The 16,400-nt window shown below is 38.5% G+C and overlaps 1 protein-coding gene across 9 annotated transcripts in view; it reads left to right on the top strand.

Moving 5' to 3' along the window:
- Window positions 1–16,400, top strand: part of AKAP9 (A-kinase anchoring protein 9) — a 186,765-nt gene that overhangs the window by 140,920 nt on the left and 29,445 nt on the right. For 3 of the 9 annotated variants that reach the window (XM_044245998.1, XM_044246001.1, XM_044246003.1), the window contains 7 exons: window positions 1,788–1,970; window positions 2,959–3,159; window positions 4,289–4,521; window positions 7,014–7,099; window positions 8,311–8,440; window positions 9,972–10,111; window positions 14,586–15,129. In XM_044245998.1, coding sequence (XP_044101933.1) covers window positions 1,788–1,970; window positions 2,959–3,159; window positions 4,289–4,521; window positions 7,014–7,099; window positions 8,311–8,440; window positions 9,972–10,111; window positions 14,586–14,620 — 1,008 coding nt within the window. In that variant the 3' untranslated portion in view covers window positions 14,621–15,129. Of the gene's footprint in view, window positions 1–1,787; window positions 1,971–2,958; window positions 3,160–4,288; window positions 4,522–7,013; window positions 7,100–8,310; window positions 8,441–9,971; window positions 10,503–14,585; window positions 15,130–16,400 lie in introns of those variants that run through there. The other 6 variants (XM_044245996.1, XM_044245994.1, XM_044245999.1 and 3 more) reach the window with 3 other exon arrangements.

Genomic DNA, 16,400 nt, shown 5'->3' on the forward strand with positions numbered 1-16,400 from the left:
GGATGGCGTTTATAGTATAGATATGTATGTGTGTGTATATACATAATAAAATATATTGTACTTATCTATAAGTATTCTTTTTTAAATTTAATTTAATTTTTTAAAAAACTCCTTATGAGATATCAAGAACAGTTTGAATGGAGCTGTATGAATCGTTTGAAACTGACACCATATTTCCTAAAGCGTTTTTAACTTGATCTTTTCTCTTATTTTAAACATTAATAATAATTTGCTTTTCCATAATAGAAGAGAGTGAAAATTTGAGGGGAAATTAACTTTCATTATCACTATTGAATAATTATAGTTAAATTTTATTGTGTTATGATAAGGAAGTTTTTTGCAAGAATAGTCTGGCTTCTACCCTCACCACTCTCAAAGCCACCCATAGAATGCCACCAGTGTCTTCAGTTGACTAGTCTGATAAATCTTTTCATTCTCTTTCTTGACTTCTCTATAGCATTTGATACTTTTGACCTCTCCCATCTTAAAAATCCTCCTTTTTTTACCTTTTGTGACAATATTCTCTTATTTCTTCCTTTTCTTTCATCAGTCATCTTCATGAATTCCTCTTCCTCCTATCCTCATCATGTTTCTTCTCTGTGAAAGCTCATTCATTTCCACAGCCTGAGTTCTCAGTAGACTTATTTATTGAACAGAATATACTTGTATCAGGCACTTGTTATATGCCAGGTACTATCCTGGGTTCTGAGCTACAATGAACAAATCTGATAAAAGTCTCACCCTCGGAGCACCTGGGTGGCTCAGTGGGTTAAAGCCTCTGCCTTTGGCTCCTAATGGTCCCAAGGTCCTGGGATCGAGCCCCGAATGGGACTCTCTGCTCAGCAAGGAGCCTGCTTCCCTTCCTCTCTCTCTGTCTGCCTCTCTGCCTACTTGTGATCTCTATCAAATAAATAAATAAAATCTTTAAAAAAAAAAAAAAAAGTCTCATCCTTATGGACCTGATCTTCTAGAGGCCTGGGGTTCTAGTCTATATCTCTCTCCTGTGGTCCAGGTTTATATTTTCCATGAGCTACAGGAACTCTTTGCTTGGGGAAATGGACCCCATAGTTATCCCCTAGGAACCTCATAGGCACATTCCAGACTGAGCATCATCTTTCTTTCCTCCTCCTGTCCACAACCCATGTTTCTGGTCCTGGTACCGCCCAGTTTATAAAGTTGCAAGTCACCATAGACCACTTTCCTTCACTCTCACTTTTGTGTCCTAGTGGTGACTAAGTCTCATGCTTTTACCTCCTAAATATCTGTCCAATGTGTTCTTAGTCATTGCCTTTATTCAGGTTTCTAGTATTTCTTACCTGAACTGTTGTAATGACTTCCTGATGTGTCCACCTAACACTGGGATGGTCTTCCCTAATTTACCGTACTGTGCATGCTGCTACCAAAGGAATTTTTCTAAAACATGAATTTTGTTTGTGGCACCTTCTTGTCTAGAGGCCGTTTATGGCTCTTTACTTCCTACATTTAGGTCTGTTACCTATAAAATGAAGGCAGCCCTTACTCGTGCCTTACCAAGCGACTTGTAGCTCCCTAAAACCAACACTCTCTCAAGCAAAACCACTGTACCTTTATACATACTATTCCTTCTGCTTCAGATGCCCTTCCCTTCCTTCTTTCCTACTTGTGAAATTCTTCCTAGTTATTCAAGACTCAAATCAAGCACCACTTCTTCATGAAATCTGTTTTTGTCAGTGCCCATTCACATGTTTATGTGCATTGTTCATAAGCATCTGTGCTTCTACGACCTTAATACCATTTTATCTTTCTAGCCTGGTTTAGTGTCCCCAGGTGGTACTTGTGGCTCATTGACTGAAAGACTGCTGAGACAAAATGCTGAGCTGACAGGACATATCAGCCAACTGGCAGAAGAAAAGAATGATTTGAGAAATATGGTTATGAAGCTAGAAGAACAGATCAGGTGGTATCGACAGACAGGAGCTGGCAGAGATTATGTACGTCTAATTTTAGCATGGCCACGTGAGAAATATTGCAGGATTATAAGTTCTGCTCTCTGGTTTCAATTCTTAACCCTAATATAAAAATATTAAATATCTGATTCTTAGTAAGATTATGGGAGAATGTTATAGAGATGACAGTAATAATAATAATAATAACAAACATTCTTTATTGGGAGCCTTCTCTGGGCCAGATCCTGGGTTCTATACATTTAGAGTCTTTAATCCACATTCAGCCTTACACATGAGAAAACTGATGTCTGTAGTCAGACCAAGAACTGCATATCTTAGCCAAAGCCAGATACTCTGCTACCTATGGACCACTGGTAGATACATGTAAAGAAATATTCAAATGTGAATTCTTTCTGTTCTTATCAGTTAGTTATTAGTTATTATGTTTGTGACTCAAGTGGAAGATGCTATTAAATTCTGTATTTCAGTCTAATAACCACTCTAGCGGTTTATTTAAAGTTTTTCAGTTAAAAACTACAAAATAAACTGCTAGCTTCTGTAATACAAAGATAGGAATATAATATAAAGCTAGGAAAGACTTGTGAGACAACTGTGCAGTCAAATACACGATAACCCATCCACACTGCTTCTGTAGCGAACCACATCCCTGTGGGCAGGGCGAGTGGGTTTTTTCCCCCCATTTCTGCAGTGGGCTATTTCAGGCATAGGTCTTACATTTGAACCCACATGGTCCATTTATTAAGTCTCTATAGACTTTTTTATTTCAGAGGTCTTTCCTTGGGGCTAGACTCCCATAGGGATTTTTAGTTTTAAAATTAATCTACTAAGCAAAGGACCATATAATTAAAGTCATTGTATGTTCTTTACTGTCAATTGAGATTGACTTTGAACGCTCCCTGTCTGAGACTGGAAAGCTCAGGTTCCCACAGGGAATACATTTAGTGTGTTTAATTTAGATTTTTCTTCAGAGACTTATTCCTAAAAATCATTAAGTAGGCTCTGGTCTCTGCAGTCTTCTAGGTTTTCATTCAGTGGTGGTGCCAACATTGAAGCCATCATTGCTTCCGAAAAAGAAGTCTGGAACAGAGAAAAGCTGACTCTCCAAAAGTCCTTGAAAAGAGCAGAAGCTGAAGTGCACAAACTGAAAGCTGAGCTAAGAAATGAAGCTTTACTTCAGAATCTGAACCCTGATTCTGAGCATGCTGCTATAAAGGTAGGAACCGTCTTCCTTCGAAACAAATACCAAAGCTGCTCTTCTGTTCTCACCTTGTTTAATCTCTCTCTAACCTTAACAGAGTAAAGAAATTTAAGTGGCATTTAGGCTGTCTCTACGTCTCACTATTCAGTGTGTGTCATGAATGCAGGTCTCTAGCTGGTCACAGAACCTTAGTGGCAAGGCATGCCCTCATGGCAGCATGAGCTCATGATTTCGTTACCCCCCATCTCATTCCTAATAGACTATAGAAATTCTCTTTTCCACTGCCAACCCAAGCTCTACTACTTTCAATATCAGAGCATCACCATGCTCTGTAAGATGGTAAGCCCTCTGAACAGCCTCTCTACTGACTCTAATGAATATTGTAATAAAACTACTTTTGATCCGTTAACATAAAATCCAAAACAGAAAGAAAGAAAAATGTTTGGAATGTGTTTTTAAATGTGGAGTGAACCTAAGCTTATGACTCTTAAAGGGACAGAGGACATTAACATTGAAAACATTAAATAAAGAAAAAAAGGTTAAATAAATTAGTGGGCCTAAATAATAAAAGTAGCTCTATGCAGTTAGAGAAGAAAACTGAAATGATAATGGAAGGACAAAAATTTGCAGTAAACATGATGAATTTTAGGAGCTAAAATCCAAAATAAAGCAAAAACCTAAGTATAAGGTTTGTATTCACGTTCCACTGACTAAAAAGAGACAGAAGTGTAAAATTTAAGGTTGATTATCTTCACCTTCAACTTTGCTGAGTAGAAAACAGTAGGAAGGTGTCTGCCATTCTGCTACTACCCCTTTTTAAAATAAAATCTAGGTTATCTTCCTCTAGAGAACAATTTGAATGGCTTCTTAATAATGGCTTTATAGGGGCGCCTGGGTGGCTCAGTGGGTTAAGCCGCTGCCTTCGGCTCAGGTCATGGTCTCGGGGTCCTGGGATCGAGCCCCGCATCGGGCTCTCTGCTCAGCGGGGAGCCTGCTTCCTCCTCTCTCTCTCTACCTGCCTCTCTGCCTGCTTGTGATCTCTGTCAAATAAATAAATAAAATCTTAAAAAAAAAAAAAAAAAAATATATATATATATATATATAAATAATGGCTTTATATTCTTTCCTTTTTTTTTAACATTAGAGAATTTATGGTAAATACCTTCGGGCAGAAAGTTTCCGGAAAGCTCTCATTTATCAGAAGAACTACCTGCTGCTGTTACTTGGTGGGTTCCAGGAATGTGAGGATGCCACACTGGCTCTGCTTGCCCGGATGGGGGGACAACCGGCCTTCACAGACCTCGAGGTGCTCACCAACCGTCCAAAGGGCTTCACCAGGTTTCGGTCAGCCGTCAGAGTGTCCATGGCAATTTCAAGGTAAAGTGCTGGGAAGAAAATGCATCTTAATAGGCCCTAAAAGGATTTAGATTTTTAATCCTTTCTTTTCTCTGCCTATTGTGCTCTGTATTCATGCAGTAGGAGACATTTGCCATCATTAAAACATGCGGGCTTCTTTCTTTCATCCTTTTAGCCAGTGGTACTTTATGCTATACCATGGGGACTCTCTGAAAAGTGCTTCCCAGAGGCAGGGAGCTGGTAACTCATAGCTGGCATGTCCAATCTGGATTTTTTGTTTGTTTGTTTTATTTTATATTTTAACTCTGAATAAGCCCATGAACTAGCTCAGACATATAAATAAAAGGGATCACAAAAGGGGGAAAAAATTTTTTTTTAAATTACTTAGGCTGCACATTCATTTTCTTCATTGCTAAAATAACCCATTCGTGGAGTTCAGCTACACAAAGCCCTGGCCTAACTCTGTACTTGAACCCAAGATTAGCATTGAGGGCACTAGACTGTGCTAGTGCTTTTGTCACTCTTCTCTGGTAGTTCCATGCTAGGAACTCTGGTACTCATTCTGATTTGTGGTTGGAATGGAGCCAGGACTCAAACTCCCTTGAGGACCTGGCCTTCTGCAGTACTCTCACCTGAGTGATAAATACCTAGATCCCTAGGCTTCTCCATGCTTCCCCTCCTTTTTATTTATGTCGGAACCAGAACAGTTTCAAAAGAATTTCAGTTTTTAAAATTTTTCCTATCAGGTCACATCTGATACATTTTGAGAAATATAACAGAAGTTTTTAACTAGAAGCTGAAATCACCTAGCTCAGAATACCATCTCACAGATGAGGAAACCGAGGCAGGGAAAAGTTGCAAAGCCTGTAGTGATAGAGCTAGGACAATTGGCCAGGGCTCCCAAATCTCACCTGTGTGGGCTCTGTAAAGGAAGTTCACACTTTATCTTATTAATAGTCCGAGACCCTCCTTGCCTCTACTGTTCCGCATTGTTGCCGGGTGGTCCCAGTTCCTCCTTCCTCATCATCCATTCCTTTTACCACCTTGTACGCTGTGTATAGGGCTAAGTGCTGGGACATGAAGAAAAAAAAATATATAAAGCTTGCCTAAATCCCTAAAGGCAGCTCCCTTCCTAGTGGGGAAGACCAGTGTGCTCCTAACTTAGAAGACACTAAATGACAGGTCACGGGAGTTAGTTATTAATTTTACTGGAAGAATTTGGGAAGGTTCTATAAAAGCCAGTCATCACTGAAGGACTTCATTCTGCCTCTTTTTCTGGTCCTCTTACATGTCTGTTGTATTTTCACTGTCCTAAAACTGAGTTTTGTAACTGATTGGAATTAAGAAATTAAAATTGGTGTTTAGAAAGTTCCTTGGGCCAGGGTAGGGCAGGCAGCACCTCGCTACAGCTGGTGTGTTGCACTGCCATCCCCCTTCCTTTTAAAGCCTCATTTTTTTTTCACCCCCAATCCCAGGGCCTCACTTCTCTTCCAGCTTTCCCAGCTCAGTCTCACTGCCAGGGTAAGGGTCTTTTTATTCTCCTTCCATCTCATTTGCCTTGTAGTCTCCATTCTTTTCACTTATTTATTTTTTTAAAGATTGTGTTTATTTATTTGAGAGAGAGTGAGTGAGAGCACAAGCAGGGGGCAGAGAGAGGGAGAAGCAGGCTCCCGGCTGAGCAAGGAGCCCGATGCAAGGCTCGATCCCAGGACCCTGTGATCATTACCTGAGCCAAAGATAGACACTCAACTGACTGAGCCACCCAGGCACCCCATTCTTTTCTCTTTTCATTATTTCTCGCCCTTTCTTTCCCATTCACTTTTCTCTTTTGCTTTTATTCTTCATCTCTTTTGAGTCCTAAACCTCTAAAGTCAGAACCTGGTGCTGGCAACAGGTAAGATTCTGGTGCCTCTTGGGAAGCCAGTCTGTTTTGCTCTAGTTTATTTTGCCACAAACCAGGAGACATTTGTGTTATTTTATTTTATCTTCTTAAAGATTTTATTTATTTGTCAGAGAGAGACACAGCGAGAGAGGAAACACAAGCAGGGTGAGTGGAAGAGGGAGAAGCAGGCTTTCCGCTGAGCAGGGAGCCTGATGTGGGGCTTGATCCCAGGACCCTGGGATCATGACCTGAGCCAAAAGCAGACACTTAACAACTGAGCCACCCAGGCACTCCTGCATAATTTTTTTTTAAAAAGATTTCATTTATTTATTTGACAAAGATCACAAGTAGGCAGAGAGAGGAGGAAGCAGGTTCCCTGCCAAACAGAGAGCCCGATGTGGGGCTCAACCCCAGGACCCTGGGATCATGACCTGAGCTGAAGGCAGAGGCTTCAACCCACTGAGCCCCCAGGCACCCCTTCTGTATAATTTTAGATTAGGCAGTCACGTGACTGTTGAAATTTGTTCTGTGTTCATATTCAAATGTGTGACTTTATTTTTGTGGGAAATGTATATTTATACACTTTCCATTATAGATGTGCTGTGAAACTTTTTCTTGGCATCTTTTTTAGAATGAAATTTTTGGTTCGACGGTGGCAACGAGTCACAAGTTCTGGTTCCATCAATATTAACAGAGACGGCTTTGGACTGAATCCAGGTGATGTCAAAATAGGATTTCTTGCATTTATGATTCTCTTAATATTACTATATGTGTAATACCTTCCAAATAATGTGTTCTGGTACCTGTTATCCAAAGACCAGACCCTGTAACCAACAGAGCCAGGGGCCTTACTGTTTTCAAGAGTAATGAGAGTTGATTTTTATAGGCCACTTACACTAGGTCCTGCTTTGTCCATGTATTCTCATGTATTCTTCCAATTCTATGATGCAAGTGTGGTTACTATTATTCTCACTTCATAGAAGAAAAACTGAGGCATGAAAAGCATTTGTTGTTTATCTCAGATTACCTGGTAGGAAGTGGCAGAGCCAGCATTGAACCCTGGCAGTCTGGCTCTAGAGCCCAGTCCTGTTAACAACTGCATTTAAGACTCTGATTCCAGATAGGAATGTTGTTAATCATATGGTAGTTATGGTTTCAAGTTTTGCAATTTAGCAGTATTCAGGTTTCTGAGTTTACAAATAGGTTGTATATAATGGTGACAGTTAAAATTCCTTCTCTCTACACTCGAAGTGGAAACAAACATTAGAACTTCAATATTTTATGCATACAGATGAACTCAGAAGCTGGAAGTATACACAGTTTCAGACACACAGCATAACTATATTAATGCAGCTGTGTATTGGTATTAAACCACCTTTACACATTCTACCAGTAACTAAGCAGAGAAAGAGGAAATATATTTGGTACCTTAAGCAAAGTGCCTTGAAATACGCATTCTTACACAGAAACAGCTGAAATTTGTACCATAATGATTTCTGTGTTGTAAGTTAGCAAATCTTGATTTCAAGTTTTTTCTAGTAAAAGTCGGTAGAGTAGTTTGAGGTTATATTTTTTATCCACATCATCTTTTTCCCCAAACCACACATACTCAGACACCCCTCTCCTCACCTCTGATTATAACTAAGAAGAGGTCTTTTAAAAAGAAAATATTCCAATTAAGTAATGTATTTTCTTTGAGGTATAGTTCCAGATTATCAGAAATACTTAAATTCAAAGGAAAACAAAATCATAGTTAAACTGTTTTTTTTCTTTTTTAGGAAGAATAATTGAAGAAGATGACTATAAGTAGGAGATAGTATTATATAGTGCAGTATAGTAGTCTTCTGAGCCCTTCTCTGTTTTGTAGAAATTTTTCAAGGGCTTGATATTTTTTCTTTTACAATATGGTACATTTTGGATTACTTTAGGTGCTGAAAAGACAGACCCATTTTATCATTCTTCTGGCGGCCTGGAGCTATATGGAGAACCGAGACACACTACGTATCGCTCAAGATCAGAGCTGGACTATTCTAGGTCTCCTGTACCTTTTCAAAATAGGTAAGAATTTGATAAACATGCCTAAGAGTTGTTACATGTGCTAATACTTAACAGACAAAAGAGGACAGTATTAGGGTTTTGACTCCTTTGTGTCTAAATAACTAGGTGTATGTTTAGTTGCATATGATGTATATAATCTAAGACTGAGAAGCAAAAACAGTTTTTGGATATATACCTGGTTTCCAAGAGTATAGGAAATCAACACTGGGTATTATATACAACTAATGAATCATGGAATACTACTTCAAAAACTAATGATTACTATGGAGTGCCTTAAGTGAACATAATAATAATGATGATAAATAATTTCTAAAAAAAAAAAAAGGAGGGGCTCCTGGGTGGCTCAGTGGGTTAAGCCGCTGCCTTGGGCTCAGGTCATGATCCCGGGGTCCTGGGATCGAGTCCCGCATCGGGCTCTCTGCTCAGCGGGGAGCCTGCTTCCCCCTCTCTCTGCCTGCCTCTCACCTACTTGTGATCTCTCTCTGTCAAATAAATAAATAAAATCTTAAAAATAAAAAAAAAAGGAAACTGAACCAACCAAGTGTTATTTTAGTATGTTCTGTGGTTGAACATTGGGAAAAGCATTAACTAAAATTGACAATCTCTGGGGATTATGAAAGGAAACTCTAAAGCCTACATGACAAGCTGTATTTGTACATACATGGTGTTTATTGAAGACTTCTGCAACAAGCACTGTACTGGCTGCTTTTATGATGACTTAGAAGCTGCTTTGAGTTTATTAGAAGTTTTTTCCCATACACATCACAAGCTCAGACATTTGCGGGATACAGATTAAGCCTGGCTTAGTGTCCCCGAGTACTTGAGACAAATTGACTGAAAGACTACTACTGAGGCAAAATGCTAAGCTGACCAGACATGTCAGCCACTGAGTGAAGAAAAGAATGATTTAAGAAACATGGTTATGAAGCTGGCAGAACACATCAGGTGTTATAAACAGACAAGAACTAACAGATTATGTATGTTTATTTTTAGCATGGCTATGTACTAGAAATACTGCAGAGTTGCAGTTTCTGCCCTCTAGTTTCAGTTTTTAACCCTAGTAATGTAAAAGTAGTAAGTATCTGATTCTTAATAAGATCACTGGAAAATGTTATAGGGATGGCATTGATAATGATATTTATATTAGACATATATGTTACATAATTAATAATTTACTATAATTATTATAATAATAAGTAATTATTATTTACTGAGAACCTTCTCTGATCCTGGGTTCTATACATTCAGAATCTCTAATCTACATTCAGCCTTGCATATAAGAAAACTGAAGTTCATAGTCAAACCAAGAACTACTTATCTGCAAAGCCAGATATTTGCTACCTATGGACCAATAGTAGAGACCTGTAAAGAAATGTTCAAATGTGAATTCTGGCTGTTCTTGCCAATTATCAGTTATTATGTTCATAACTCAAGTTAAAGATTTACCTTTTGAGGGCAGAGTGAAGGCAGGTTGTTAGGTTACTTGCTTTGTGGATGATTTGGATTCATGTTCATATTTTTAATCTCATAGGTACCCAGGCCCTCCAGCTGATTTAAATCCTGGTTCCTTAGCATGTTCTCAGCTTCAGAATTATGACCCTGACAGAGCCCTGACAGATTATATCACTCGGCTAGAGGCACTGCAGAGACGACTTGGAACTGTGCATTCAGGTACTCCCAGCTTCACCATGTATTACTATTGGCAGCCCCGTAGTGCTGGATGGACCCAGAGCTCTCTGTTCTCTTTCTGAAACTCCTTGACCTTCCTCATTAGATAATCAAATCTTAGAGTTTAGTTTGTGAGTTACCACGTTAGACTTGGGAATTTAACTCAAGACATAATTTATCACCCAGATTTCACTCCCACAAAAAAGATTCCCTACTCAAATTGATTAGACGAAATGCACAGTAGGCACCAGTGTACACAGTCCTGTGAGGCTTACGGAGTCTGCCTGAGACTCTTACAGAGTCTGCTGGAGAACCTGTTCGCAAGTATAGCTGACTTCTGAACAACAGGTTTGAACTGCACAGGGCCACTTAGATACAGATATGTATTCACCGAATACAATACAGTACTATAAATGTATTTTCTGTTAGGACTTTCTTAAAATTTTTCTTTTCTCTAGCTTACTTTATTTTTAGAATATAACATATAATATAGAAATACGTGTTAATTGACTCTATCTTACCTATAAGGCTTTTCTTAGTCAGGAATAGGCTATTAGTAGTTGAGTTTTGAGAGAATAACGTTACACATGGATTTTTGACTGTGTAAGGGTTCAGCATCCTTAACCCCCACAGTGGCCAAGGGTCAACTATAATATGTGCTGAGGCATGCAAATTAGGGGTGGGGAGATGAGAGAAGGAAGGAAGTGATCTTAAGCATTTAATGCAGCCATTATCTTTACTAGGACCCCATGCTCATCTGCATGATCCACAAAACCTGTTCCATTCAAAAGACTTTATAAGAATGACCTTTTTTCCTCTGTTCAGAAACACACAGAAATTCATACTTAATAGACATATGGATTCCCTGTTCATCGTGGGAAAATCTCGTTTCCTTGTCTCCCTTCAGTTCACTCCTGATTCAGAGGTTTGAATTTTAATTTAATGTGCTTTAAATTAAGTTTAAATCAATATTTTGTTTTTACTTTTAAGACCAACCCTTTTTTTCGTTCTGTCCCCACAAACTAGACAGGGCTAGTAGCGATTTATTTTCAGTAGTTTGTCTCCTCATACAAGAAATCATCTAACTCAAGCAACATGTAGTCATAGAAAACTGTTACCATCATAGCTGGACTTCGGTATTGTTTGGTTTTTATTTTGTTTTGAGCATCTAGATTTCACAAGACTCAGATTTCATTTATTTTTATTTATTTTAATTTAAATTCAATTAACATAAATTACTAGTTTCAGAAGTAGAGTTCAGTGAAGACTCAGATTTTAAAGACTGAAAGATTTTTCAAGAGGCAGGAGGTAGAGCGTATAGAACATTCAACCTGGTGGGAACTTTGAAGAGCATCTTAACATTAGTCTGCCCTTGTTACAGATCAAGCCATAGTGACTTCTATGTATATATTCAACATCTCTTTTAAAAATTATTCAGGGGTGCAAGGGAGGGATGGTCAGTTGAGCTTCTCAACTCTTGGTTTCAGCTCAGGTCATGATCTCATGGGTCATAAGATCGAGCCCTGCACTGGGCTCTGCTCTTAGCAAGGTGTCTCCTTGAAGATTCACTCCCTTTGCCCGTCTCTCAACTCGTGCGCATGTGATCTATCCTTTTCAAATAAATAAAGCTAAGAAATAGAAATCCATTCAAGTATGAATAAGACTTTTTTTAGAAAAATAAAAAGCATTTATTTATTTGTTTGTTTGTTTATTTATTTATTTTTTAAATAGGCTCTGCGGCTCAGCACAGAGCCCAACATGGGGCTCAAACTCATGACCCTGAGATCAAGACCTCAGCTGAGATCAAGAGTTGCATGCCTAGCCAACTCTTTTTATTTTAATGAGTCACCCAGGCTCATTAAGATATTTTTTTAATGGAGAATAATAGTAATCTTCACCCTTCATGAACTACTTAGTTTGATATATAGGTAGCAGTCTCATTTGAAATCACTACAGGCATACCTCGTTTTATTGTGCTTTGCTTTATTGCAATTTTATTGCATTTTTTACGTATTGAAGGTTTGTAGCAGCCCTGTGTATGAAGAAGTCTCTTGGTGCCATTTTCCAACATTTTCTCACTTTCTATCTCTGTCACATTTGGTAGCTCTCACAGACTTTTTCATTAGACCTGTGGTCAGTGATTTTTGACGTTACTGTTGTAATTGTTCAGGAGGCACCGTGAACAGTTCCCATATAAGACAACAAACTCAATTGATTAATGTATGTGTTCTGACTGCTCCACCAGCAGACTCCTCTGTCTCCTTTCCTCTCCTTGAGCCACCCTATACCCTGAGACACAGCAACACTGAAATTAGGCCAGTCAATAACCGTACCATGGCTTCTTAGTACTTTACTGAAAGGAAGAATCACACATCTCACTCAAAATCAAGAGTTAGATATGATTAAGTTCAGTGAGGAATGCAAGTCAAAAGCCAAGATAGGCCAAAAGGTAGGCCTCTTGCACCAAAGAGCCAAACTATAAATGCAAAAGATAAGTTCTTGAAGGAAATTAAAAGTGCTACACCAAGGCACCTGGGTGGGTCAGTCAATTAAGCATCTGCCTTCAACTCAGGTCATAATCCCAGGGTCCTGGGATCAAGTCCCACATCAGGCTCCCTGCTTCTCCCCCTCCCTGTGCTGTTCCCCCTGCTTGTGCTCCCTCCCTCTCTCTGTCAAATAAATAAAATCTTTAAAAATAGCTAAAATAAAAGTGCTACACCAGTGAACACAAATGATAAGAAAGCAAACCAGCTACAGGATTCCCTTATGCCAAAGCCTAATCCAGAGAAAGGCCCTAACTCTCCTTGATTCTGTAAAGGCTGAAAGAGGTGAGGAAGCTACAGATGAAAAATTTGAAGCTAGCAGAGTTTGGTTGATGCATTTTAAGGAAAGAAGTCTTCGTGGCATAAAAATGCCTGGTGAAGTGACAAGTGCTGATGGAGAAGCTCCCAAGTAATCCAGAAGATCTAGCCAAGATCATTCCTGAAGTTGGCTACACTGAATAACAGATGCTTAATGTGGATGGAATAGCCTTTTGGAAGAAGATGCCATCTAGGGCTTTCATAGCTGGAGATGAAGAGTCCCATGTCTAGCTTCAAAGGACGGGATTACTTTAGTTAGGGACTGATGGCAGCTAGTGACTAAGTTCAAAAAAATGCTGGGGCCCATAAGAATTATGCTAAATCTACTCTGCCTGTGTCCCATCAGGATAGAACACCCCAGCTATTTACGTGGTATACTGAATATTTTAAACCCATTGTTGAGATCTACTGTTCAGGAAAAAAAGATGCCTTTCAAAGTATTACTACTCATTGACAATACTCACCCAAGAGGTCTAATATACAGCGGGGTTAGCATTTACATACCTGCCTACAATATCCATTCTGTAGCCCATGGATCAAGGAGTAATTTTAATTTTCAAGTCTTAGTATTTATGAAATACATTTTGTAAGGTTCTAGCTACCATAGTTGGTGATTCAGCTGACAGATCTGGGCAAAGTAAACCAAAAACCTTCTGGAAAGGATTCACTTTTCTGGATGCCAGTAAGAACATTTATGATTCATGGGGAGAGGTCAAAATATCAACATGAACAGGAGTTTGGAAGACATTGATTTCAACCCTCATGCATGACTTTAAGATGTTGAAGACTGGAGGAAGTAGTAACTGCAGATGTGGTGGAAGTAGCAGGAGAACTAAAAGTGAAGTCTGGAGATGGAACTGAACTGCTACAATCTCATAATGAAACTTTTTAATGTTTGCGGGGTTACTTATGGATGAGCAAAAACAAGTGGTCTCTTGAGATGAAATCTGTTCCTAGTGAGGATAATGTGAAGATTGTTGAAGTGCTAACAAAGGATTTATACTATTACATAAACTTAGTTGATAAAGCGGCAGAGTTTGAGGATTGATTCCAGTTTTGAAAGTTCTACACTAAAAATAAAAGTTCTACACTGAGTAAATGCTGTCAATACGGAGAAATTGTGCATGAAAGGAAGAGCCAATCAGTGGAGCCAATCGAAGCAGCAGATTTCATTTTCATTTTACACTTGATCTTAGCCAAAAGGCCGAGAAGCGATGATTTCATTTTCATTTTATTTGAAGTTATTGCCACAGCCACCCCACCCTTCAGCAACCACCACCATGATCAGTCAGCAGCCTTCAACATCAAGACCTTCCACCAGCAAAAAGATTATAAGCTCAGATGATGATTAGCACTTTTTAATAATAAAGTATTAAAGGTATGTACATTGTATTTTTAGATATAATGCAACTGTGCACTTTTAGAGTGTAAACATAATTTTTTTTTTTACCTGGGAAAACAAAAAAAATTATTTGACTCTGTATTGCAATATTCATTTGATTGCGGTGGTCTGGGACCCAACCTTCAGTGTCTCCAAGGTGTGCCTGTACTAAGTGGTCTGGCTTAGGTAGAAATTTGATTTAAAATCATTAATGTATCTTCTTTCTCTCTCATAGGTTCAACCCAGTTTCATGCTGGCATGAGAAGATAATCCTTTGAAACATGAATCAAAGTGATTTTAAACAGATTGCCTTTTGTAAATCAGTCACTCTTTTGTGCTTTTGTATTGTGGATATTCAGCGGGACCAATAAGAACACAGCTTATGATTGTATACAGATCCCTTGCCAGCACATGAAAACAAACTGGAATTTGTACATATTAGCATTGTGTATGTATTCATGCACAATAATCATTAAATTACATGTATATTTGTGGAATGCTAATTTAAATGATTAAATTATAAACCTTGTGTATTTATCGGATGGGTGAAAAGATTAAACTTTTGCGCATTATGATACTGCTGAATGTGTAGCTTGAGGTGTCCTGCACTTTTCTTATAAGGCTACTGAATTACATGTTTCTGCCCTAATATATTTGCTACTGGTGATGAAGACAGATACTATCACTTGTAGAGACCTATTTTTGTATAATGGTAGAAGTTTTGAATTTTATGGGGTATTTTGTCAAGTACTGAAATAAAAATGACTTCACCATTTTAACCACACTGTATTTGAACCTTTTTGGGGGGAACCTCCTTTTTATTTATTTATTTATTTATTTATATTTTTTTTTTGAGCCTTCATTTTTAACTGAACTGTAGTGCTTGGTGTATGTCTTAGTTCATTCAGGCTGCTGTAACCAAATAACCATAGACTAGATGACTTATAACAGAAATTAACTTCTCACACTTCTGGAGGCTGGGAAGTCTAAAACCAAGGTGCCAGTAGATTTGATGTCCAGTAAGGGCCTGCTTCATGTTTCATAGACTACCATCTTCTTGCTCTGTCATCACATGGCAGAAGGGACAGGGGAGTTATCTGAGATCTGTTATAAGGACATTAATCCCATTCATGAGACATCTGCCCCCTTGACCTTATCACTTCCCAATGGCCCCACTTACAAATACCAACAAACTGAGGATTGGATTTCAACATAAGAATTTGGTGGGGAGATATGGACACAAACATTCAGTCAGTGGCAGTGCAGATGATCTCATTATCTCAAATATGTGTATTTTGAGATTTAAAAGTTTTTCTAATTTTAGATACTATTGGGATTTTTCTCTCACTCCCTTAAGGAAGTTTTCTGTATAACTCTATGTCGACTTTACATCTACTTATATTGTTTTTTAAAAGCTATGTTGATATTTTCATGAGTAGTCTATAATTGCCCAATTATGTTTAGTGTTACTTGTGTCCAAAGGTGTGTCTTCACAAAGCCTACTAGGATGATGCAGAAATCATTTAACTGATAGAATCTTAAATTATATTAAGCATAATGCTAAATCCAGCAGAATTAAGCAGTATTCTTGCTGTCCAAGCCAATTTCCAGATTGGGAAGCTCTCATAAAGATAATGTAAATCTCAGCTTTGCTGAACCAGGATCCTCCCTGAAATACGGCATCTCACTAAAACAGTAAGGAGAGTAGTATTGAATGCTTATATCCTGAGGATTTTGTCTTACCCCTGGACAGTCTGTGATTTTATACCAACAAACAGGCTATGGTAACAAGTTCTACATTCTCGAAGATTTCAAATTAACTAATTTTTCCATATGAGAGCAGCTGGGTTCTAAATAAGAGGAGTTCCAGAAATAACAAATGTATTCCAAAGCATTTAGTTGAGTAGGACCTTTTTTAGTGAGCATAGCTTGCCATTTCTGCTATGAAAAAGAATGGAGAAGGTGGTAGGTGCATAGAAGTCCCATTATCTGACCATCAGCCCTCCTTATGAGATCAGGCCTCTGCATTCCACAACTTATCGGTGCTTAT

Source organism: Neovison vison, chromosome 4 (assembly GCF_020171115.1).
Source record: "Neovison vison isolate M4711 chromosome 4, ASM_NN_V1, whole genome shotgun sequence".
Classification (NCBI taxonomy): domain Eukaryota; kingdom Metazoa; phylum Chordata; class Mammalia; order Carnivora; family Mustelidae; genus Neogale; species Neogale vison.